This window comes from Pseudopipra pipra, chromosome 6 (assembly GCF_036250125.1).
Source record: "Pseudopipra pipra isolate bDixPip1 chromosome 6, bDixPip1.hap1, whole genome shotgun sequence".
NCBI classification, from domain to species: Eukaryota; Metazoa; Chordata; class Aves; order Passeriformes; family Pipridae; genus Pseudopipra; species Pseudopipra pipra.
The window spans coordinates 16,342,203-16,367,134 of record NC_087554.1 but is presented as its reverse complement, the minus strand read 5'-3'; the positions used below and the strand labels follow the sequence as shown (position 1 = coordinate 16,367,134).

Sequence of the window (24,932 nt, the reverse complement as noted above, 5' to 3'; positions counted from 1 at the left end):
GACTATCTCAATCCCTCCTGGCCTATTGTTCTGCAAGGGTCTCTGTTGAAACCCTGTATGTTTTTATCTTTATAAGTACTATTTTAACATCAATATTCTGTCAGGTTATCTCTTATTTATGTTCTTATGCATGTTTTCCCTTCTGCTCAAAAAAGATGTGTTTATTATTAACCCATTTCCTACACAGTTCCATTAACTTCTCTGGAGAATCCTAATAAGACTTGCTGGCCACTCTGACCAGTCATCACACCCATACAGCTATCTCCCTTCCTGGTAGCTTTCCAGCCTTAATGTCAATCTGCTTAGAGGGAAGTAATGCTTGAGTATGAAGATGCATAATTAATTACTATCTTACAGATGCCTGAGATTGAAAGTTTTGTAAGCTGCAGAATGTACCTGTTGTACCGCAAATTTGTGACACTGTTTATTCAACTCTTCCCACTGTCTTGCTCATTCTGCCAGTGTATGTGCAATGAATTATTACCAATGAATTATTTATTGTAAAAGGTGAAACTTTAATTTGAATGTTCATTGAGTTGAACTGTGTCTTCTAACATAAAATTTGAGTTTCTGTATCCTTAACAGATTTTCTTTTCTCCCCTTTCAATAATTAAAACCAGCCACTGATGTGGTGATGGGCTGTGTCTGTTTTTTTCTTTCTGCAATGGTTGACCTGTAACTTAAAAGATCAGTGTTATCAGCAACAACAAAGTCTTTTACTATGTGGCTGATAAGCAGATTATGTCCATTTCCAACTTTGTTCACGTGGTGAAGTTTCACAGCAACAGCAAATGCAAGGAAGAGGAAGAATATCTGTATGGCATTAGTGACAGTTAAAGCATTCATTCAACTTTGTGTTTCCATTCCAAAACACAATGTCTTGATTAAAAATCCCAGTGTTACTAGTTCTGTCTGCATACCAGAACTTTGTGCGATGTTCCAAAGCATCCCTACCTTTATACTGACAGATCCTGTTGCTCCTCTTCCCCAGGAAATCCGAATGCTTAACATACAACCACATTTATCGTCACGGCTACAAAGGAGGACAGTGCTATTATCCCATTTACAAACTGAGAACCTGAGGCACAAATAAGAACGATGACACACCAGAGGTCACACAGGAAGTCTGTGGGAGAACTGGGACCTGAACTCTGGTCATTCAAGTTCGAGGTTAGAGACTGGAACTCTGAAAATACTTCTTAAAATTCAATAGATTTACAGGAATTTGACTCTCTCTTTGATAATTTCTTACTATTCATTATGCAAATCCGGGTAACGTATCAAGTTAGTCCAGCCCATTTTTCTTTGTTTTTGTTTTCGTGGGTTTTTTTCCCCTTGGCATTGAGAACTACTCATCAAACTACTAAGTTTATTAGGGTTTAATCTTCATGTATCATCACTTGTAATGGTAAATGGGAAATATTATGCTATTCTCTTCCAAGTATTTACCTAGTTTATTAACAGAAGTCAAATCACAGACACGTTTTCAATAGGAAACATGGGCTAAGCCATCAGCCTTTACCTTAGAAAATACTCTCATGTTCTCTACCTGGTCACCAGCACTTTGGGACTCCCAAACTACTAGTACAGGTGAGACCATTATTTTACAAAGAGTGTAAAGAGGTTCATCTGCTGTTAAGCATAATCTACAACACCAGGTAAAAATGGAACAGAAGGGCCCTCTATACTGAAAAGATGCTTCAAAGACCATGTAAGTCAGTACTGAAAAGATGCCAAGGCCAGATCCCCAGCTGCATCAAATGTGACTCTGTAGCAGATAAGTAAATTAGTTGTTTTGGGATTTGTGGCATCAAAAGAAGTAACTGAAACACCCTCCTTTTAGAGTATCAAGTCTCCTCTGTTCAAAAATGGGGAGATTTCTATAAACTACTTTGTCCTGTTTCTTACCTAGGTTAAAATGTAGCACTTAAATAAATGATATTGTTGTTGCCACTTATGTGATCCAGTAAAGCAACTTGTCCCGCTGAGGACCAGGGAGGTTGTGGCCAGCTGTCTCTGTGCTAGAAACAGGCATGTCTGGCCAGGTGATATTGAATGGGTGCAGCTGAAGGTGGGGACGGCAGTGCAGTCAGCAGAGCTCCTCTGAAAGGGGAAAAAAGAGCAGTGCAGGGGAGGTGTAAGGACATACCCTTCAGGAACAGTATTCCTGTACCAGGCACGGGGAGAAAATATCAGCAAGCAGATGATACAACATTTTCAGTCTTCGTAGATGCTTCTGGGATCCTGAGATAAACAGCCCTCGCTTTTATTACGGCAGAATTAGAGGATCTGGAAGAGTAGTGAGAAGCAGTGTTGCTTAAAATATTATCTCTAAAACTGTATTTTTAGTTTTTCTACACTTCTAGTCACCTGGAGAGGCATTTTAACTAGCATGACAAATTCCATCCTAGAGCTCATATGGGGATTTGCCTGTTGGTCACATAGGTGTCTCCAGTTTAAAAAAGTAGCAATAAACAACTGTCTAGTACAAACTTAGTCTTTCCTTAGCTTATAATTTAGATCTACAGTTGCTGGATTCTAAAAACTCTGAATTTTAAATGCGAGCACTCAGAGTAACAGTCTGAGAGTAACACCTGTAGCCTTTTAAGTCAGACCAAATAAACTTGACATTGTAGCCACTAGAGGGACCTCCAGGAATAGAATACACGAAAACACTGCAAAGGCTATTTTGAAGTATTAGGTGCCTTTAAAGAAAAACAAAAAGGTTTTGCAGCCCAAAGGAGTTGTCATTTGTTTATAATGAGCTCTGAAATAATAGGAAGTATGAATTAACTAATTATCTCATAAATTTTGTCAAGAAAAAGCAGCTTTTCTCCTGGTAGGATATGAGTTTGGTGGGTTGTTTCCTCTTCACTGACTTAGTGAGGTAAGCACATCCGCTTTGAAGAGGCTTGTAATTTATCAGTAAGGTTATGGGTTGCTCTTTTGAGAAGTACAAAGCAAATACAGTTGTTCTCTTTCCAGAGTTTCTAAGAAGGTGATTTGTATGTGGTGCAGACAGTCTGAAACCAATAAGGTTATTTTCTCACTGAATGGTACTTTAGCAAAGCCCTCAAGTTATGTTAAATTTTAACAGCGGTTTAATAGGCCAATTAACAAATGTTAATGCCTCACCATGCATGCAAATGCTCTCTAAAAAGTAGTTATGTTACCATTTGGGTCAATGGATTTGTAATTAGCCGTCAATCAGGGAGCTGACAAGGGTGCTCTCATGTTCTCTTTTTTACTTGCCCTACAGTATAGAAGAAGTTGTGGTGTTCTTCACACACAAAGTTTGGGGACTCTGCAGAGCACAAATTCAGCAAGCTTTAGCTTTAGCCCAGCTGTCGTAAAACATGAAATCCTGGTAAGCAATTGCGCTTCTGAGACTCTGAAGATGAGGACTCAGAGACAAGAATTATAATTAACCCAATTAGAAAAAGGTCAGGCATGTCTCTAGAATTGGGCATTAAACCACAATTATGGAACGGGTTAAAAGCATTTTGCAAGACTTTAAATTACATCACATTGTTTAGCTTTACCTGTCAGAATAGTACTAGTGAAATGAAAACTCTTTATTTTGTGAGATGAAAGCAACCTGAAATTCCAGTTTGACAGAGCTGATTGTTGCACAGGTGTCCTGTGGTCTATCCACTGAGTTTTATAGTTTCCAATTTGTTTGCATTTCGGGGTTACTTGCTGAGAAAAGGTGCAGTGGCAGGGAAGGAGACATTGCTAGTACCTTTCCTATTACTCTGTTGGTTTTTGGTTTTGTTTTTGTTGTTTGTTTGTTTTTTTTATTTGAGGCATTAGAAAGGTCTTTGATGGATTATTGTATAAAAAAATCTTTGCTTCTGCCACAGAGTTAGCATTATATTCCTTGTATTGCACGTGTATAACCTCCCACTGAAGTTTTCTAATGAACCACCTGCAATCAAAAGACACATTCAACCACAGTTGTGCTTCACTGTCAGACTGATGACGCCTGTCTTCAAAAGTGGGTTGCCAAGTGGGTCCTGCTGAAGAAGAATGATTACCTATCCCACGTCATTCCATACATGTGAAGTAGGATATTATATGTTAGAAACTAACGTGGTCATAGGCAGGAAGTATTCCCGCACCAGGAAGAGATTTAGTGATAGCTAGTGATTTCTTTCTCAGCTGCTAAGAGTGAAACTCTTCCTGAAATACTAGAACACCCCTTTATTAAGCATAGTTCCCTCCATAAGCAACTATGGAGCAAAAATTCCAGGGGCGTTTCAGAGCTTCAGTTAATTTATTTGGAGCTTATTCAGTGGTGTTATTTGATACTGATTTTAGCCTAATAAAGAGAGGGTTTGTGACTAATGTGAGGAGGAGAATTTGTTTTTGATGCAAGATGATTTACCAATCTCTTAATTTGAAGAATCCTATTAGTCAGATGCCCTCAGATACGGTGGCATGTGTAAGAAAATGCACAGTGTATCCTGTATGGTATTATGTGAGTAAACAGACACCTGTTGAGTCTCATATGCTTCTGAAATTAAAATATACCACATCTGCCTTAATGATGAAAAAGAATGTTGCAGAATTTTGTCAGCCTCTTCAGTTTTCTCCTTTGGAGTAATACCTAGAAGAGCCCTTTTCAGTTACAACAATTGTTGAACAGTTAACCAGATTAAAGAACTGGGGAGGACAAGACACCATGGGCACCATGGACACCAAGACTGGAGAAAATACACATGCATGTGTACACAAGTGTGTTTGTCTGAGATCTCCTAAAGGTCTCCCCTCTTAGTTTTATCAGGCTTTCACGAGTTTTAGATTTTTGTATTTCCTACTGCCACTTTGTTGAAGATTTGCAAGTAGGTTGGGAGCAGAAAGAAAGTGTTGAGAGGTTTGTTTACAAGCCATGATGCACCAAAGCAGTTCAGTTACAATTCTAGCACCACTTTTTTTCTTCATATTTTGAGGGTACTGCCCTGAAGTCCTGCTCCTAAACAACTAAACATTTAGGACCTGAATGCTTCAGACTCTTATACCTGGAAGCTTTTGGTCAGTCAGCAACAAGAGCAAATAGAACAGACAAACACTGTAGAAAAAATCTGGATTTTTATTGACAGAAACTAAAATTCCAGTTTGCTGGTGCTGGCCTTTCATATGCATGAATATTCCTGAACAAGAAAAATTAAGAGTCTACCAAGTATTGTTCTGCAACAATACACTTGCTCAGTCTTACCTGGAAGGGGTTTTACTTCGACTTTTGACTTTTTTTTTTGTTGAAAAAAAAAGAATAGAAATATTGTTGTAAGCAGCAGGACTAATCTTATGGACAAATGGTAGTTTGGTTTAGTTTGGGGTTTTTTTCACCTTGCAAGGCTCAAATTAGAGTGCAAGACTTAGTAATCCCCAAGAGGAAGAAATCAGACAAGGAAGGCAAGAGACTGGCATGGTTGGGCAGGGAACTGCTGATCAAACTGAAGGGAAAGAAGGAAATGCATGCATGGGCAGTGGAAATGAGGATGGGTAACCTGAGAAATGTATAGACAAGAAGTTCAGTTGTGTAGGCATGGGATGAGGAAGGCCAAGGTGAAGCTGGAACTAAGCCTGGCAAGGGACACAAAGATTAACAAGAAGGGCTTCTACAGGTATGTTAACCAGAAAAGGAAGGTCAAAGGAGATGTATCCCCACTGGTCAACAATGCTTGAAAACTGGTAACAGCAGATGAGGAGAAGGCTGAGGTACTCATCAACTTTTTTTTTGTTTGTGTGGCCTAAGTCTAAATACATGCTCAGAGTCTTTCTTTGCTTTAGAACTTAAAATGTGAGCGTTGGTAGACAATAACATTCCTCTCCAGAACAACACCAATAGGCTTTAAAAACCTATGAAACAGTGTAAAACTATAATATAAATTTAGAACGTAACCATGCACTGAGATAGCATCCAAACAGATAATGCTAATCAGGATTGTCAGCTGCTGGACTGCACAGCCTCCACGCTCCAGATATCTGGTGCATGCCACTATCTTCTGCAATGTTACTTCTCTCTACTGACCAGATTCCTAAACTTACTGCATCCACAGTTAAAAATAACCCAACTGTAAAGAAGGGAGAGAATTAAAAGCCAGTTTAAACTTTCTGAATAGAATGCTATCTGCTCTTTTCTATCTGCTCCATTTGTCTTGACAGAGACTGAAACACCTGTGTCTTTTTTGACAGTGATTAGTCTTTTAAGGAAGTGATCCACTAATGTGATCTCTGACAGGACTGATTAACTTTTAACTTGTTAGGTTGCTTTTGCTTTGTGAAGTTATTTCAAGTGGAGGAACATGGGTTTCTCTTTCTTTTCCCAGGTTCTATTCTGTCTGTTGATAGTTAATTTGCCTCTGAAGACAGCATTTCAGAATGGATGAGGTTGTATTGTCCAGTTTTCAGGAAACAGTGTATGATCCAGGACATACTTTGCCCATCAATTATGCTGCTCTGATCCCTGTAATTCTTAAGGATGAACATCTCCCATGTCTTTCACAGCAGCTCTTGTCCTAATTACCAGCACTGTACCGTGGTGCTTTTTGAATGATTAGTAAAGGTGTCACCTTCCCTAGACATTCTTTGCTCATACTTCTTGGTGGTACTACTGTTTTTGTTGACCTCCAGGAAGCCTAGACAGCAATGGCTAACAGATGTCTACACTGAAGGTAGAGCAATGACATGGTAACTGTGGACCTTACTGACCAAGGTAGCTGGTATAAATTCACTTGAAGGAAAAACTTGGTGGTCAGTCTTTTCTTTGTGTATGTGGTCTAAGCACTTACTTGTTTTGTTGCTTTTAATAGGAAAGTTATTAAAGTAATGATGCATCTGTGAATAGAATTTTTAATTGATAGATAATATTTCAAAAGGTTTTGTCATACAGTTATTGCTATATGAAAATATATTAAAAAATCTAGATATTTATTCTCAGTTCAGTACATTTACCTTCATCACTGGCTGTTTTTAAAATTCTCTACTGAATTGAGTAAATGGTGGATTCTCCAGGAAATGGAATGCAACCAAATATTTGCTCTAATTCAAGAAAAATAAACCCAAAATTAAGACAATATAACTCTCTTTCCTCTTCTTGAAAAATGTTTTTTAATATGTTCCCTGCTATAGCTGGGCAGAAATGGAAAGTGGCATTCAAAAAACCCAAACCAAACCAAAAAACCAAAAGCCAATCAAACAAAAACCATCCCCCAAAGTAATCGAGCAGCAAACAAAATTATTTTCATGGCAGTGGAAAACTGCTGCAACCTGTAATTGCAACGTAAGTGTTAAAGGCTTTCAGAAGACAGAGAACACTCAGATACTGACTGTTTGTTTGAGTCTCAGCTTCCACAGGGAAATAATCACATAAAAGATCAAGGTATCTCTTTCTAACTGGCTGCAGCAATTCCAGTTTGTAAACATTTAGCAGTGTGATCTGACATGATCACAGGCAGGCACAAAGTGAAAATACAGCATTTTAATGAGCATATATGACAATGCATGCATAATATCAGTCATAATTTAGTATAGGATAACAGAAACAGAGCCCCAAGCTGGTACAAACATTTTTGATCTACTGTAGCTCAACAGTGGGATTTTCAGAAACACTTCACTAGTCTTGCTCCACTTAAATTTCTAGAACTGGGACCTTTACCATCTGCTTAATTGATGTATTGTCATCATACTTCAGTGACTTATGACATCTCATTTTTAGAATCAAAGTCCTCTTAAAGACATAAATATTTAAAACAGTACTTCCAAGCTGGGAAATAGCAAACATCAGGATTGTTATTAATTTTGCTACAATGCTGTAAATACTCAAAGTAGACTAAATTATTATTGTTCTAAGAAACAATTCAGTGTAGTAGTTCCACCTTAATATTTAAAACTTATGTCCTCTTTATTCAACATATCTCCCTATTCTCTTCACTATCAAAGGCTAGATACCCGGCTCCATAAATGTATTTGAACACTCATCTGCCTCTTCTTCCCATTTTTAGATCTTCCATATTTACACCATACTTTCTGGATATTTTTTTCTCTTCTTCTACTTACATAATTCTGTTGTTCTGTAAAATGAACATGTTTATTATCAGGACATGGCTACTTATGAAGGGGGAAATCAGGAATTTCCATTACCATGTTGAAGTATTCATCTTGAAAATGTCACACATTATAGTACAGTTTTGGTAACAAAATATACATTAAGGATAATTATTCCCTGGATTCTCATCATTAAGTACTCATCTATTGGACACTTTTCTTTGATTATGCTCTTGCCTTTACCTATGCCAGACAGATGTTTTAGCATTCAGTAAAATGAACTAGCTGGCACTCATCTAACAAAATTATTTTTACTAAATAAAATAAACGTTATCATTAATCAGTAATACATTTTAAAAAGTGGATTTTGATTAATTCCTTGAGTCCAGGGAAAAGATGTTTAGGTATTGCCTAAACACTAGTTTTAAATATTTTAAAATTCCCTTATCTGCGATGATTCTTTGAAAGATTTTGCCAACATTAGAGGTCCGACCTAAAATCTTATGAAAATATTTCTGACCTGAAAAACACTTCAAGATATAGGGCTATGGAATATATTTGTGACTTTTCTTTTTTGTAGTGAGAAAATTTTTGAAGCAAACTTTGGTTGTTAGGAACTTTCTCATTGAACACTGAAGATAAAATTTAGTTCTTACCAATTTTCTTCCCTGTTTAGCCATTTAAGTACATCATATCTCTCTAACTTGTGTTTTGGAAGGAAATTGCATACGTAATACAGAAATTCCATTTTCTTAGGTTCAGATACAGTGGGGGTTCTATTCTTTGTTTTGTAATTCAGCGGATAGATAAAAACATAATACCAAGATATTTTTAAAAGATTTTGAAAAGTTTTTGAAAAGCAACATAATGAACATATGAACATACAGCTGAACTCTGTAAATTATGTTTTGCAGCTGGCTCCAGAATATGGTTCTATTATAACCCAGACAATGTTATGCTGGTCTATAAAACAAAGTGGAACACTTACATAAAGAAAGACATTTGTTAACTTTGATATCAAGACTTTATCAGGCTAGTCCTCAAACAGTGAGCCTTCAAGGGTAGCGATGACATTCTTTCTTCCATTAGTCATTTTTCTTGCAGGCTTATTGCAAGAAAGAACAGTTTCTCAAAATAGAGAAACCTGGCTCTGTTTTGACCAGATACAGGAAAACTTTCCTTTGAAATGCTGTTTTTATTAAGCTTATTTGTTCTTCATGCTCTGGTGGAGGGACAAAAAGCCTGGTTGGTATGTTGTTGGTTTACAAACAGGTTTTGCAAATTCTCGTTTTAAAACTTCTGTTTTTCGAGATCCTTCATGGGTGTAAATCAGTACAAGGGCCTACCAGTCTTTCTTGTTTACACTAGTGAAGGATCTTGCCCAGTTCCCCTACTATTCGTGCAGCCTGACATTTGAATGGAGCTGCAATTAGCAGGGTTGTTTTTGTTTAACTTTATTTAGCACCTTATCTCCCGGTAACATTCTTGTCCGAGTACCAGTATCAACCATGAACTCAACATAGCTCTTACCAATGCTGTTCTATTTTGGGCTAGAATGAAAAAAACCCTCAGCCCAGATCAAAGAGCACCCTCCTCTTTTCTCTGGAATAGACATTGTTAACTAATTGGTGCAAAAAGACATGACAAATCGATTCACACCACAGATAAGGAAGTCATAACTGCACAGGAAAGTTATCCAAGCCCTAACCATAACTTGTTCTTAATGGCCAAACACATGCACCCTTCCACAAAAACCAAAATGTTGCTGGTGAGAGGTCCAAATTGTAGAGGACGCAGGACTGCAGAACTGTGTTTATTGCATTCTACAGTTTTCCCCATTATTCAGCTATTTACTCCTGATGTTAAAATAACATGAGGGACGCAAGGCCTGTTGTCCAAGCTGTTAATTCCTGTTACTCGTATTAAAAAGAGCCTCCTTGAGGATTCAGAGTCCAGCAGAACTCTGCTGCTCCCAGGTGCTGAAATTCCGCAAAAAGGGATGGACCAGCTGGCCCTGAAGGCTTTGGCAGTCCTAAATCTGAGGTAAGGGCTTGTACCACAGAAGCTCAAGCCACCCAAGGGTACAGATCTGGAAAACACTGGAGCACTTTATCCCCACAGAGCGGGCTGAGATAGTGGGAAAGCCCGCTGGGCTTATGAGTTGCTGGAAGGCTGCTCCCTGCTCCCTGTCCTCGTAGTTCCTCACGCAGGTGAGAGGCCACCTCCACGCAGCCATGGCGGTGACAAGGGGACAGGTGACACAGGTGGAGGTCAGAGTGACGCTACAGAGCGTGTGATTTGTTTTGAGCGTGACACGGAGGGCGGTCCGGACACCACCAAGGGCTGCCCTCCCAGCCTGTGCCCTCGGGGCAAGGTTGGGGTGCCGCCGGCAGCGCCTCCCGCCGGGCAGCACCGGGACTGCGGCGGGGACGAGCCCGCCCCCGCCCTTGCCCGCACCTTTCCCGTTGGGAGCCGCCCCGCGGGGGCCGGGCCAGCGGCGGCGGCGGGACAGGGCGCTCGGTCCCGGCCGCAGCTCCCGGGGCAGCGCAGCGCAGCCCGGGCAGCGCAGCGCAGCCCCGGCACCGCCGCGCCGCCAGAGCTGCCCCGGCCGCCCCAGCCATGTCCTCCAGCTCCCCGCCGGGCGAGCCGAAGAGCCGCAGCCTGGGCCGGCTGTCGCTGCCCAGGAGAGGCAGCATGACGCCCGGCAAGAAGCCGTCGGCGCTGGAGCTGGCCGAGAGCACCCCAAACGCCCACTACGCCCCGCTGTCCGCCCCGCAGGGCGGGCAGGCTCCGCCGGGCTGCGGCCCGGAGCCGGTGCGGGAGCGAGCGCCGCGGCTGCGGAGCGAGGTGGTGATGGTGAGCGCCGACTGCCCGCGGCCCCCCGTCAGCCTGGACCCCCGCGTCTCCATCTACAGCCTCCGCAAGCCCCTGCTGAGCCGTAGCAGCGTCCAGGGCAGGGTCTACAACTTCTTGGAGCGGCCCACGGGCTGGAAGTGCTTCGTGTACCACTTCACCGTGTGAGTACCGCCCCGCTCCCGCCGGGCACCTGCTCCGCGCCGCGCTCCCGTTACAGCCGCGGGACCGGTCCCCTGCAGCGGGGGCGCCGTCCCGGCGCGACCGGCCGTGCGGGGGGCTCCCGGGGCCGCCCCTCACCTGCACCCGAGGGGCCGTCGTGCCCCCTCCCCACCTCCCCCGCACAGGGCTCGTCCTCCCCGCGGAGGCTTCCAGACCAGCCCGGTGCTCCTGGCTTGAACATCCTACAGATACAGTCTTTTGGGCTGGGTGGGGTTTTTTGTTTGTTTGTTTTAAACAGGTGTGAAGTAAAACAAAAGTCACGCTCCGGGGGAAAGTTTCTTTTTTTTTTTTTTTTTTTAAGCAGAAATGCGGTATTGCGGTTCAGGAGCGCTTAGGTGTACTTATCAGATAAGGCAGGAGCTGGCTTCAGGCAATTTTGTTCAGGTTACCCTGGGAGTTGAAATAAATTGTTCACACTGAATGTGGAAACGAAGTAGGTAACAGTGTCATCCATTCTTTACTAATTTTCGATGCAGTGACATCTACATGATGCCAATGCTCACTGCACAGCACCAGTTTCCAGCTGAACAGGTGTGTTAGTGCTGCAGCCCTGTCAGAGGAAAATGAGAGGCAGGTGATGCTCGTTTTCCTTGCCTCTTTTATTGCCCCTTGCTCTAACTTCTTGTGCTATCGGGTACGAATGCCATCACTGTTATTTTTAGACAGGAAGGAGGTGATGTTTGGAGGGTGTTGTTTAACTGCAGGCAGGTTTAAAAATGTTTTGGCTCTAATATTGTCTGTGGAGTGCAATGTCCAACCCGAGCCAGCGCATCGTAGGTCTGTGGTGCACAAGCATCTTGGCAAGTGCTTCCGTGAGAAATCCATGCTTTTTAATCGAGGTGTTGCTGAAGGCTTGCGTGACCCTTGGGCAATTGGTGGTATGTTGAATATAGGTAATAAGGTCAGGTAGAAATGTGTCTGTTTATTGTATGCATGCACAAATATATATGTCTATGGATATCCATTACATATATATATATATACATGTATATATATGTACTTATTACAACACCTAGAGGAAAAGACATTTTATGGTCAAAAGACATTAAAGTCAGTTTTTATGATCTAGTTATTTTATTCTGATTTTAAATTCTATTTCTAAGTAACTATTATTTAAGGTCAGTTCAGGATTGTGTGCTTCTATGCCACATTTGAGTATTCCAGAGTCTTTAGATCATCAGGTTAAGTGGTACCAACTTTTATTTTAGTGGAGGGAAAACAGGTGTCATCTGAATGTATGTAATCAGGAGATGACTGTGTGCAACTGCCGAGATAATTGTGGGCTCCATTCTCTTTGGCATTATGATAATGCCATTAGATGACAAAATGACTAATGGCCATAAATATGAAGTGCCTAATAGTTGTGGTTGAACAATGTAAAACACTTTCAGGAATTGGAATTCCTTTCTTTTTTTCCTTTCTTTCCTAAAATGGAGTTTTAGGCAGCCATCTTTTATGGTTTCTGACCTTTCAGGTGTCTCAAATTATGTATAAAAGGGACAGTAAACTGTGTTCAATATTGTAAATAATCTTCTCTAAATCTAAACTGTGAGCCTAGAAAACATCTGTAAAACAAAAATCAAACCAAAAATGGTTGTTCCCTTTGTCTGCCTAAGGTTCTAGTTTGAATTTTAACTTCCCCCCCCAAGTATTAGCAGTATGGGTTAATCCTATCTATGCAAGAATTAAGATTTTGTAATTCTACTTTATGAGATTGTAATATGTATCAATCAGTCTCTCCCCCCAAAACACACTTATCCATGGTGTAATCATTTGCTCCAGTGTTTCCCCTCTTTCCAGAAGAACTCTTCTGATGCAGTGACGAATGAGAGTGGCAGTAAATATTCTCAAGCCGCTTACTAAGCATTGTTCAAGTTCCTTAGGGCACTGAAGAGACAGAAGAGAGTACTAACACCCTTGGATGTTTCTTGCAAGGCAATGTGCAAATACCATTTAGGCAGCCTCACTCTGATTCCCACCAGCAGAGGGAATTGAGGCTGTACTGTTCCCAGCCATCCCAACTTCTGTTTGTTTTTGTGGTACATAAGCTTATACTTTTTGTGCCCATTAAATAATGTTTTAAATTACTGATCTTTGGTCCATACTTCTCCGTCTCTCTTTCTGAGCTCCCAAAGGAGCTCCTTCTGTCCCAAGTAATGCTCTCTTTTGAGTACAGCGCATAACAGCCAGGTGCTGAGTATTGGCAGATGAAGAGTGGCTACAGAACAGAAGTTTGTTACAACTGACGAGGCAGGTTTTTCTGATTTGGAAAAGCTGTTGTGTCTGATCATCTACTCTGGAGAAAGCATGGGACCTGCTTTGTGACAACAGTTGGCTACAAGGGAGCTGGAAAGGACTTGGAGTTATAAGACACACTCACTGTCATGCATGTGCTTCTTTCACACTGGAGGAAGTACTTGATTATTCTACTGTCGACATACAAACAGTCATTCACAGAATGCTAAGCTGGGTTTTACCTCGTGGCATGCAAGGACCCTGGTGTTTGTCTTCCCTGCCCAAAGGAATTTAAGAAACTGAAGTCGTTTGCCTGCTGTCTTTTTGACTCTGTCTGCTGTCTGCCTCCTGCTTTATTCTTGGGGCTCTCAGCTACCTGACATGTCTTGGTCACCGTCTTAAATGTTTCCAGGGGAAGGAAAGAACTAATGTTAAATCAGGGCTTAAAGACCTCAGCTGAGTAGAGGGTCCTGATCTAGCCAATGATGGGAGCAATGAGCACTGGGGGCTTCTTCATTTCCTGTATTCTGCGTGGTGCAGAGTGCGTGGCTGTGTTCTTAAATATATGCTCAAATATTACAGTTAGAAACAACTCCTGCAACAGTCCATGTAACTTGTTCTGGACCTGTATCTCTGGCTGGTTGTTAAAACACTATTTATCAAGCGATAAGAACTACATCTACTGATTGCCTGTCACACCCTTTTCCTGCTCAGGAATCTTAGTCAAGTGGTATGTAGAGTACTAATAGCTAAGAACTGATATTCAGAATTGATTTTCCTCGGGTTTATATTATATTGTTTGGAAAAGGGAAGTTGAACACCAAACTTTAATCCACAGATTCTAGGTTGGGATGTTTGTTTCATATTGTTTTGATTGCTGTATGTTCTGGTGAGCAACAGAACATTTTGTGTTCCCTTGACTTAAAGGATAGAATCTGGTTATCTTGTACAGCAACAAATCAGGCAAATTACCTGTTTACTTTTGATTTGTTATTTCTTTCAAAAGCTTTCTGAAAAACCTATTTTCCGGTATGCAACCTATTTTCTCTCTCTTGTTGATGTTTTTAATCTTCCAGGGTAATTTGACATCACAGTCTCTGATTAAATCAATTGAATTCTAGACAGGTTTTTTCTAAGAGTTTTTCTTATTTGTTCAGACCATAGAGCAGAAAATCTCACATGAACAGAATAGGAAATCAATTACTGTGCCTCATCTATATTAGATTGTTGGAGGCTGGGGTAATAGTCTTTATGGGGAGAAGGAATGGATAATTGGCTATTAATTTACCACTCCAAAAACCTGCCTAAAAATACTAGCAGAGATGATAGAAACTTTTATTTCAGTTACTTGACTTGGTTTGATTTTTGTAATAAATTTCATTCAAATAGATGGAGTATATAGTATATGTACACTTAATTTTACCAGTGCAAGTAAATTGTGCTCCATGGCTAAAGATTTACATGCATGACTTCTGCAAACACAGTTGGTGGTTGCTTGGAAACTTGGGCTTTGCAAGCAAGAGCTTGCCCTGTGTTGTGGCTGCATGTATGGTAATGTCCTGCCAGAGCCACAAAATCCGCCTTGGCTTTCAGAGTTGAGGGAATGACTGAGAGCCACTGTTCTCAATGACCTTCCAAGCTACTAGGGCATCTTATCATACTTATCATAGTAGTGCACCTTGAGATAGCAGCTTTGAGAGGTAAAATGGTTTGTGGCCTTAACGAATCGAGTTTTCAGGCTCTGTGAAGAGAGGTGGAGGGACAAAAGACACTGAAATTCTGTCCTCATCATGGCCTGCTGAAATTCTTGGACTCTGTCCCAGTGTTGGAAATGATTGTAAAGAATAAGTGAAGATGTCAGATGTTTAAAAGAATTATTTTATAATTAAGTACTCGAGGGAAGAGCTTCTTCTCACCCTCTTGAGTTTAAAATAAACATCTTAAAATGTGCCTAAAGAAACTGAACTTATTAACTGATTTCTCTTGTTCTCACTATGGCAAATAATGACTTCTGGCAATGTTGGCTCGCCGTGTTCTTTGAAGTGTTGGCTGTAACCAGAGGGGACAATTTGGGAACTGATGGACCATTAGTCTGTTCCAGTGCAGCAGCTCTCCTTTGTTGCCATGCAAGATAATCAGCTTCTGTCTTATCTCTGCATTCGTGTACCTGGTTCAATTTACTTTGCCTTTGTATAAGTTTGATTTAATCAGCAATGATTATCATTGAGTTTGTTCGAATCTCAAGTTGTTTACATAAGCTTGGACTGGCCAGTTGTTGGGATTTGGAAAACTGGTCTCTAGAAACAGACAAGCTCTCAGAAGTGTGGCTGCATGTGTATGCATGTAAAGATAGGAAGTGAGGGTAGATAGAATATACCAGTTGCTTGAATCGGGACTTGGAGTAATCAATTATTAAAGGTAATGCAGTGTTTACAAAATGCTGTTTACACACAATACTGTGAGGAAGAAGCATGACTCCAACTTAAAATCCCAGGTTTGCCATGTTTCCAGATGTACTGCAAACATAATTCCAAACCTACTGGTTCATACTTGTATAAACTGTTGAGGAGGTAAAAAGATCCCTAAAATAATTAGTGTGTGCACTTACTCACACACAATTTTTCTTTCAGACTAAAGAAAGCTGCAAACAAAAGTATTATGTTTTTGGCATGAATATTTGTACATTTAGAAATTTTTGTGGCTTGAAATCAGACTTCAGATTATTACTTCTGTTTTAAAAAGGAGATATAAATCGTCCAAAGTAAGCATGGCTTTTCTAAGTGGAAGGAAAGAAAAATAACTTAGTCGTGTTTTTTTTTGCTGCTGTCAATAGCAAGAAGACCCAGGTTTAGCTTTTTTTTTGTCTCATCAAGACTGAGGTAGTTTAGCTGAGGTCAAATTGGTCCCCTCACTTTGTCATATTTGAGAGAAAAATCATGATTCTTGTCAGGCAGAGGCTGATGTGAACAATGTTTGCTTTATTTCTCTATGTCTTTTGTCTATGAGCTCCTGTTGCTTGCAATACCATATTTTAGTATTTATACTAAAATAAATATTTTAGTATTTATACTAAAATTTATTTATACTCCCACCTCTTCATGCTGTATAATTGTAATAACGGGAATCTGCCACTTTGTCACTTCACGGTTTCAAGAGCGTGGTGTGTTACAGCTGTGCAGTGGCTTAAAACAAATCTTTGAGGTCGCACACATGCTCAAAGACTACAGCTGGGAAAAATGAAGTGGAAACAAGGTGATACTTGTAGCTTTTCCCCCTGCCCTTCCCTTCCTCATCCCTACTCCAGAGTCTAGCGTTTTGATTTGCAGCTGAGTGAACATCTTTGCAACCTAACACTATGTATCTGTCAGTGTGCTTGGTAACAGTTTTATCTGAGATGAAAAGGGGTTGGAAAGGTGACTTTATGTATTTCCAGAGGAGTGAAGACCATTTGCCTGCCCCATTATCATAGCTGGTTGTACACATAAGACAGTGTGCTCATGTTTAGGAGTTGCTGTTGCAGGGTCAGTCTAGTTTGCTGATCAGCCAGATAGTGAAGCTTGGAGTCTTGGCAGATTCTGGATGCAGGTGAGGTCAAGAAGTGACTTCAGGGTTTTGCTGCTCCCTCCTTTCCTGCTGCATGCTGCAGTGCAGCCTCTCAGCTACAGTATTGCACAAAGGTTCTTCTTTGAGACTTGTGTGATTGAGATAGTTTGGGTTGGCCAGTGCACAGCTTTTCTCTCTTGCCATGTTTCCCAGTCTGTAACTCATCAGAAGTGTCATTTTTGCTGTGGACTGTCTGGCTGTCTTGTAACTAAGACCAATCCAAGTCCATGAAATGAAGACCTCAGGAGTGGCAATGCAGTTACAGGTCAGAAAGGGTCCCCATTTCTCTTTCCCAGTGGGACAGTGGAAGTGCTCATGTTAAGAAATGCAGATACGAATAACTGCATAATTGCCTAAACCTGGATATGTTTTTCCATTTTTACTTAATAATTGACTGTCATCAGAAAGAAAAGCAGTATCAGAAACCGTATCCTCTCAAGGTCATCAGGAGTAGTTAGTGCCCTAGAAGCCACTTTAATTAAACCACCATCTTTACATCATTTGTTGCATTCAGTGATTGCTGCATGAAAATTACCATGGCAGTGTATTTTGATCATTGAAGGGGAAGGAAGGTGAAAAGCTAGATATCTTCCAACTAAAATGCCTTTTGATGGCACACAGTACCTCTAGCAGTAATTGAGAAAATTCAGTTTCTGTTCTGATTAACGTGGCTACTTGAAAAAAACGTTGAGAAAAGGAAGTTCTGTGGAGGGAAAAGAGACTTTGTAATTGTACTGATATTTAGATTTTCTAATAACTAATGGAAGCAGAAGGCTGTAAACTGGTGAACACTAATGCTCAGTGAAGACAGATTGTGTGCAGTGGAAAACAACTCTGTGAAATGCACACATAAAAGTTATGAATTTTCTTAATTTGGGCAGGCTTTCCTGGGGATAGGCCTTTTCTGTTTTCCTGTCATCCTTCCAGTATGACATTTCACATCCTTCTCTGGTATTTGCTTTCCTCCAGGAAAAGAATTATTCTACCTTTAAAAGTTGCACATGAATGATCTTAAAAAACCCAGTAAGGGCAGTATTCACATCTCTGTACATCTGTCAAATGGTTGGTTGGGCAGTTCTGGCACACTTCCTTGCCCTGGCTCCTCAAGTGCCAGGGAAAAAATGTGCAAGGCTGTGTAGATAGGCCTCTTTCAAAACTTTCATTGCAGCCGAATCAAGGATAGAGTTGAGATTCAATTGCAGTGAACTAATTAGGCTGAGCTCCAAATGCCTGAGTGCTGGATGTGTTACAAACAACGGTGCCAACATATGCTGTAGGGAACTATGCACAGGCACAGTGCTTAGCTGACTTTAAACTTGGCAGTACCTCATTAATTTTGTGTGTTAATAGATTGTTTAATGTGCATTAGTGGCCGAACACAAAAGCTGTGAACATTTGCTCATTCAGTTCCAGATGGAAAATAGTGTCTTGTTGGGGGCAAGGTGTTTTCTGCCTGCCACCAAGAGGTCCAACACGTTTCAAATGTCTTGGAAAGTTGCCAGATGTAAATAAACCTGAGGGGTAGGTTGAGTTACAGAAGGAGAATGCGCAGATTGGTGAGGTTTTAGGTAAGGGACTAGCTCTCCCCATACAGTCATGCTTCATCTGGCATAATGGCCTGTGAGAACCATTATAATACCAGTGGTGGTGATGGAACAGCACATGTATTTGCGAGCCTCTGCTCTGGCAGTAGTTACTGTATCTTGCCTCCTACCAGAAAGATATATATGTGAGTGAGTGTGTGTGTGTGTATATATATATTTTATAACAGAGGGAGTATTCAATGCTTTAGTAGTCAAATTTAATTTTACTATGTGTTTTTAGACTGTGATTTTAGTTTTGTTGGGTTTTTTTTTAATTAGGAAATTCTAAAGCTTCTCTAAATCAAGAGTTTTCTCTGGTTTACAGATTGTGCATATCTGGAGGATTAGAGAGGTGCTTGGTGTGAACTTTTTTGCAGATACATGGCTTTTCTTCTTCTTTTTCCTACTTTGTGGTACAGAATAGTAAAAAAAAGCAACTATTTTCTGTGTTCAAGGAGCTGTAAGAAATTGCACACAGTGGAAACCAGCGCCTGGGTAAATAAGTATAGTGTAAGTACTTTGAAAAAAAAACAACCCAGCACCAAAATCCCCAAAACAACAACCACAAAACCCCCACAAAAACTGAAAGTACTGTCCCACATTTCTTAAATGGTAGTTTCCTTCCTTAACAACCACGCTTTACCTCAGAAAATGTAGAACCTGGAAAATTTACAATAGAAAATGGACAGACACAGGATAAGCCAATGATTTATTAAAGCTTAGTACAAACACTATGACAAAAGCCAGGTTTTATCTCTGAACTGCTTTAATGTCAGAACTGCCAGTTGTGTAAGATAATGAACACACATTTTCTCAAAATGACTGAATCTTTTTTTGAGTTTACGAAAAGAATGCATCTGCATGGGGGACTTTTTTCAAGGAATACATCAAGCACTAAATCTGCAGCCTTGAAATTTTATCTTTTTGAAAGCTATAAACTGCCAGAAATAGGAAATTATACTGCAAGTCATTAGGTAGCCTTTAGATATTCCTAGCAATATGCCCAGAGTAGGTATTTTTATTTTTTTTCCACATGTTCTTCACAATCAATGTGATGTTTTAATATTTTATGAAAAATGTTAAAGCCAAAATAAACCTAGGACAAGGCTTCTGCATCCTTTAAAGTTTCTTCTGCTTCTGCAAATATTGATCTTGATCTTTGAATTTCATATTAAAGCTTTCGATAGGAACATAAATCTCACTCGTGTTTTGCTAATGCCAGTGGACTTATGAGATGTCATTTGACAACACAATTTTGTCATATTTGTAGTAGAAAACTGATTTTTTTTTACTCCTAACTATAAAATCCTTCTTCCTTTGCATTCTGCTGGGGTTATTTAAAAACTTAATGCATTGTTACAGAACTTGACTAATGCTTACTTCAAATGTGAAATGTTCTTACTGAACTAAGATCTTGAAATAGTAGATCTCTGTTTGTCCTAACAAGTTGAGCTCTTGTTCATCATCATCTACTAGTTTTACTCTAACACATCCTTAAAAACATAGAACATACATTTTCTTTTGGAATAGGAAAGTATAATACATTTGTTGAAGTAATATCTGTTTTGATTCCGCAAGAAATTATCATTATGTGTTTAACTTCACTATGTGAACAGCTATTTGCTTTCCAGTGGGAGCACCTAGTAAAGATAAAAGGTAAAGACCAGTTAGAAAAGATGAAAACTTCTATACTCATCTGCAAAAATAGAGCAATTAAAATTATTTGCCAGACATCGTTCACAGGATATGTAGAACTCAGTTACAATTATTTTATTTAAAATAAGTTATTTTTTTCTGAAAGACTAAGCATCTTAGAACGCTAATTCTGTGAACTTTTACTTTGTCCAAGTGACTTTTCTCTTGGCTGTAATAAATATGTTAAATCACATAGGTTTTTTACCATCTTGACAGCAGTTTTGTTGTAGATTTCTGAAAATTAGTGGTCTTCCCTCTGTCCCTTCCACCTTGTATGTGTTTTAGACTGGGCAAGAACACAGGCTTGTCCCCTCTGTTTAAACCAGAGTGTGGTCACACTCGCAATAGGTTGCTCACTGACAGACAGCAGGCTGGAACTGACACAAGGAGACTGGCAGGCTTGGATGTATATAAATCCAGTCCTCAGAGGTCATTGGTTTCCTTTGAAAACCTACAAAGAATCCCTGAAATCTTGGAGATAAATTTAACTTTTTTCAATTTTTTTAACAATATTTTTTCATTGCAGTGTTAAGATTACATACTTGTACATGGGTCGGATAGTAAAGAAAATTGGATCTCATAGTTTGAGAACAGAATGTAAATCACCCATCAGATTACTTCCTTGGATCCTCTCCAAAGACACTAGGTTTAATGCCAGAGGCATGGTATTGGTGGCAAAGATTACAGAAACCTTGCTCATCCCTAATATGACAAAGGCTGCAGTCTTTGTAGTGAATGTGTTTTCCTTCTGCGAAGAAAGGAATTGCCTTCAGAGAATATGTTTGTTCCTGCAGCAGCTGTTCCCTTCCCAGCAAAACCATGTCAATTGAAAATGGGCTGGAATTGGCTGGAGTCTTCTTTTTCACAATAACCCTTGAGGGCACCATAGTCAAACTAAGAGTTGAAGTAAAGGTTCCTCATCTCTTGTACGGATGTTGACAAGTAGAGCAAAGGAGAATGAATGCAGGAAATAGCTGCTACTGTTAATCTTATTCTTACACCCTTCAAATGCCTGTGCCCAATTATCTGTGCAGGGCAGTGGAGATAGGAGAAGTGACAAGAGGAGAGATCTTCCATCCTGTGGCCTCACGAAGTAGAGAACACCCTGTGCTGATCCTGTTAAGAATCAGTGGCTTTTGTATTCTGCACAACAAAGGCTTTATTTGACCTTTTCAAACTTCATATTTTTTCCCCTAATATTCATCCTAAGTAGATGTAGTTGAGGCTATTATTTGTTTTTCACTTCTTTTCTTAGAAGACACTAAAGTGTGGTCAAACCTGACAATGAGTAAGTAACTAAATGTGTATTGCTTTATTGTGGTGTGAGTAAACTTCATGTGATTGTGTGCTGTTATCCTACTCGTGACCCAGAAAGTTTTGATAGTGGATTATCTTAGCACTTCACACAAAATAAACCTGCTCACTTGATGTTTTCTATGTCAACAGGTCATCCAGCACCCTAGTGCTAAGCTGTCTGGGCATCCTGTTTCAACAGTATGTAAAGTATGAGAGGCACAGACATCTAAATGTTACACAGTCATGTCAGTTGTGTGCCTTCGTAGTTCTGTTTAATCAAGATAGCTCTTTGTAGCTTTTAGTTAATATAATGCTCTTATTTAGACAACTGCATTTGAACTGTAGAAATGAAAAAAATGCTACCAGAATGAGGGAGAGAACAAAGCTTTCAGATTTTGCAGGTTTTGCAGCCAAATGCGAGGCTGTAGGTGTACTTGTGTTAATGCTCACCCTTCTTGGGCGTGTGAATTGCTTGTTGCACTTTGATTGTCAAACACCGAGGTTACCTCCTGATCACTGCTGTGGCAGTCTTTTGTTGTGTGACTTTAACAGAAGACATTATACTTCCATCAAAGCTCACTGTAAAGTGAGACTAAGGAATTGAACAGTCTGTGCAAAAATGTGATATGCTACGAGAAGAGCATAATCTCTAGAAGTTTTCAGTGGATCGTATCTGTAAGAGTAAAGGGACACTAGCTTATACCTCTTACATAAAAGAGTGGAGATAACATTCAAGCAGGTTTTGATACTAGCCACTAGCCTCTGCTGAGGTGACCTCCTTCTTCTGAGGAAAGTTTTATATCACAAACCTTTCTCTTCAAAGAAACAGAGATCATTTCAGGAATTTCATTATCTCTGTTTGTCATTATTGAAATACTATATGTCTCAAGCCGTGTGGTGTGGAGAAGAGACTTTGTATTCTGCTGAATTTTAGTCACCAGTGGCTGTGAAATACCACAGCCAACCATGGGAAAATTGTGTGACTTTAGGACTGGAACTGAAAGCAGAAATTAAATCAGTTGTAGTTAAGTGTCCCATAGGCAGCAAATGATTAACCAGAATAAAATTTGGCTGCACCTCTGAGATTAGCACTTACCTTATAAAATAAAACTAGCATTATAGGGCATGTCTTTTAAAATGTATTTAGTAATTGAGCTCTGCTTTGAATAAGTGCTTTTCTTATATAGTTAGGATAGAGCATGGTAGTTAAAGTAGTTTCTTCACTTTTCCTGGTTCTTGCGTTTATCTAATGATAAATGTAAGGAAGAATGAAGTGTTTTTGCCGGATCATTGTAGGGACAGTGTTGTTGCAATCAGGGAAGATAAATAGTCATGGGAAAGCCAGACCATGTATGCTTTAGTTCCCCAGTGTAGACGTGACTGCTTTATAGTAATGAGCTGAAATAATTTTGAATTCATGGAATGAAATGGAGAAGAAGAACTTAGACACTAAGGAATAAGGACTGCCTGTAAATTTACTTCTTCCTCACAACTCCTCTGGGTCAGCTTTACTGGCTGCTTTATATCACTTTTTATACAGAAGAGGAGAAGAGATTAGCTCTATCAGCACCCATGGACCTGAATGAAACAATGAGATTTACTGGCTGTAACTCTCTCTACTTCCTGTCTCTACTACATTTGATACTAGTCAACTAGGTGGTTTTAAAAGATGTGTTTCCACTGCTCTCCTAGACTGAAATGTGCATTATAATTAAGCAGTACCTCTTAGATCAGCTTGGATAAGCATGAAAGTAGAGAGAATGTATATGCAAACCCTGCACTTGCGCCAACTGATGGAGTGTGAGTTGGTTCTGGCCCAAAAGCTTGACAGCCACAACATTTTAGAGTTGTGCCTATGCTAACAAAGGGCTTATTAGCATAGGTAGACACTAACAATTCTAGTTGGGACCAAAGCTGGCACTGAGCCTGACAGAGGCTGTGACTGCACCTAACTGGGTAGATACCACTGCTATATACTATAACATAATCTTCTAGACCAGGGATCTCCACACCTTCTCTGTCTTTACGTCACTGTAAAGACAAGACTGTACTGTGTCTTTCCCAGCACCGTGGGATTATTCATGGCCTCTAGGGTAAAGTGGCAGTACAACTAGGTAGTCAGTCTGTACTTCTGAGTCCACCCTGCCCTGATACTGCACTAGTACCTTGGGGCACTTTGCTTTTGCTACCCCTGGATATGTGTTAGTACAGTGGCATCAGGTACTGGCCAACAACTGTATCATACATAAGGTTTCAGCCTTCTTCCCCCCTGACTCATAAGTTCAATGGAAGTTGTAGGCTGTTTGTTCTAGCTGTGGTGAATACCACAATCTCACTGCTCTCTCCCCTGGCACCCGCGTCTAAAGCCATTATCAGCATTGCTGTGGCTCTGTGAAATCACAGTGGTGTTTGATTTAGGGGGAAATTGGCACCTCTCTGACAAGTGCTGGAATGTCCCAGCCTGTCCTTGGGGTGTTGTTGGCATCTTTCACACCAATAAACCCCCAGTCAACAGTCATGATCATGGGCAAACACCAGCCAAGTGCACAAAAGCGCTTATCGCCTGTTAGGCTGTGCATTCATAAAAAGCAAAGTCATAAAAACCTTCGGTGGCTGGCAATTCCAGAGCTTGCTGTTGGACTTGAAAAGAAGTCTTGAAGAACAGAGGCTTCTTATCAATTTTAATTGCTGGGCAGTGGAGAGTTGCCGATTGTTTAACGTCATCTGGTATTATCAACTCTGACACTGTGTTAGAAAGATGTTTCTAGTGAGCATGTTTCAATTCTGTTGAATGTAAAATTAAATTCGACAGAAGTACTTTATTTTCAGGAAGAACTCGGGTTGAACAATTGAGTCCAACGGGTAAAGAAATGCAAAATGGAGTGTTAAGAACAGATTGACTGGAGTTGCTTAGGGCAGTGTTAAGATGTTGAATTTTAGGCAGTTTTTTCGAACTATGGATTGTAATTACTTTGCATTGCTGTTGAAACTAAGTTCTGTGTTACCAATCCTTTTAGGTTGCATTTTTAAACTTTTCAGTAGTGCCTATACATTTATACTAAAAATAGAAATGTCAGAGTTAATGTTCACTGGGTGGTTCTATATTCATGCCACACACTTAAAGCCAAAGTTTTTGTCACCTTTAGGGAACTGGGCTAGAGGTAAAATCACTTTGAACAGTTGCATCAACATCTGTAGATGGCTTTGCCTGTGAGATTTTGGTTTTGAAGTCATCTTGCTGGATTTGAGCAGAAATCAAATTACATGTGGGTCTACAACTGCATCAGTAGAAACTGGTAGATGTGCAGGTTTTTGAAATGCCAAGCAAGCATTTTAAATGCAATTAAAAATGCATCTGTGCTACTTTTAAACAAAATAGAAGTAAGAAAACTCCTT

At 40.1% G+C, this 24,932-nt stretch overlaps 1 protein-coding gene across 3 annotated transcripts in view; it reads left to right on the top strand.

The window, feature by feature from the left end:
• Window positions 1–10,596: 10,596 nt before the first annotated feature.
• KCNQ1 (potassium voltage-gated channel subfamily Q member 1) overlaps window positions 10,597–24,932 on the top strand; it is a 340,245-nt gene continuing 325,909 nt past the window's right edge. For 2 of the 3 annotated variants that reach the window (XM_064657544.1, XM_064657543.1), the window contains exon 1: window positions 10,597–11,066. In XM_064657544.1, the coding sequence (XP_064513614.1) occupies window positions 10,669–11,066 (398 nt within the window). In that variant the 5' untranslated portion in view covers window positions 10,597–10,668. The remainder of the gene's footprint in view (window positions 11,067–24,932) is intronic. The other variant, XM_064657542.1, reaches the window with a different exon arrangement.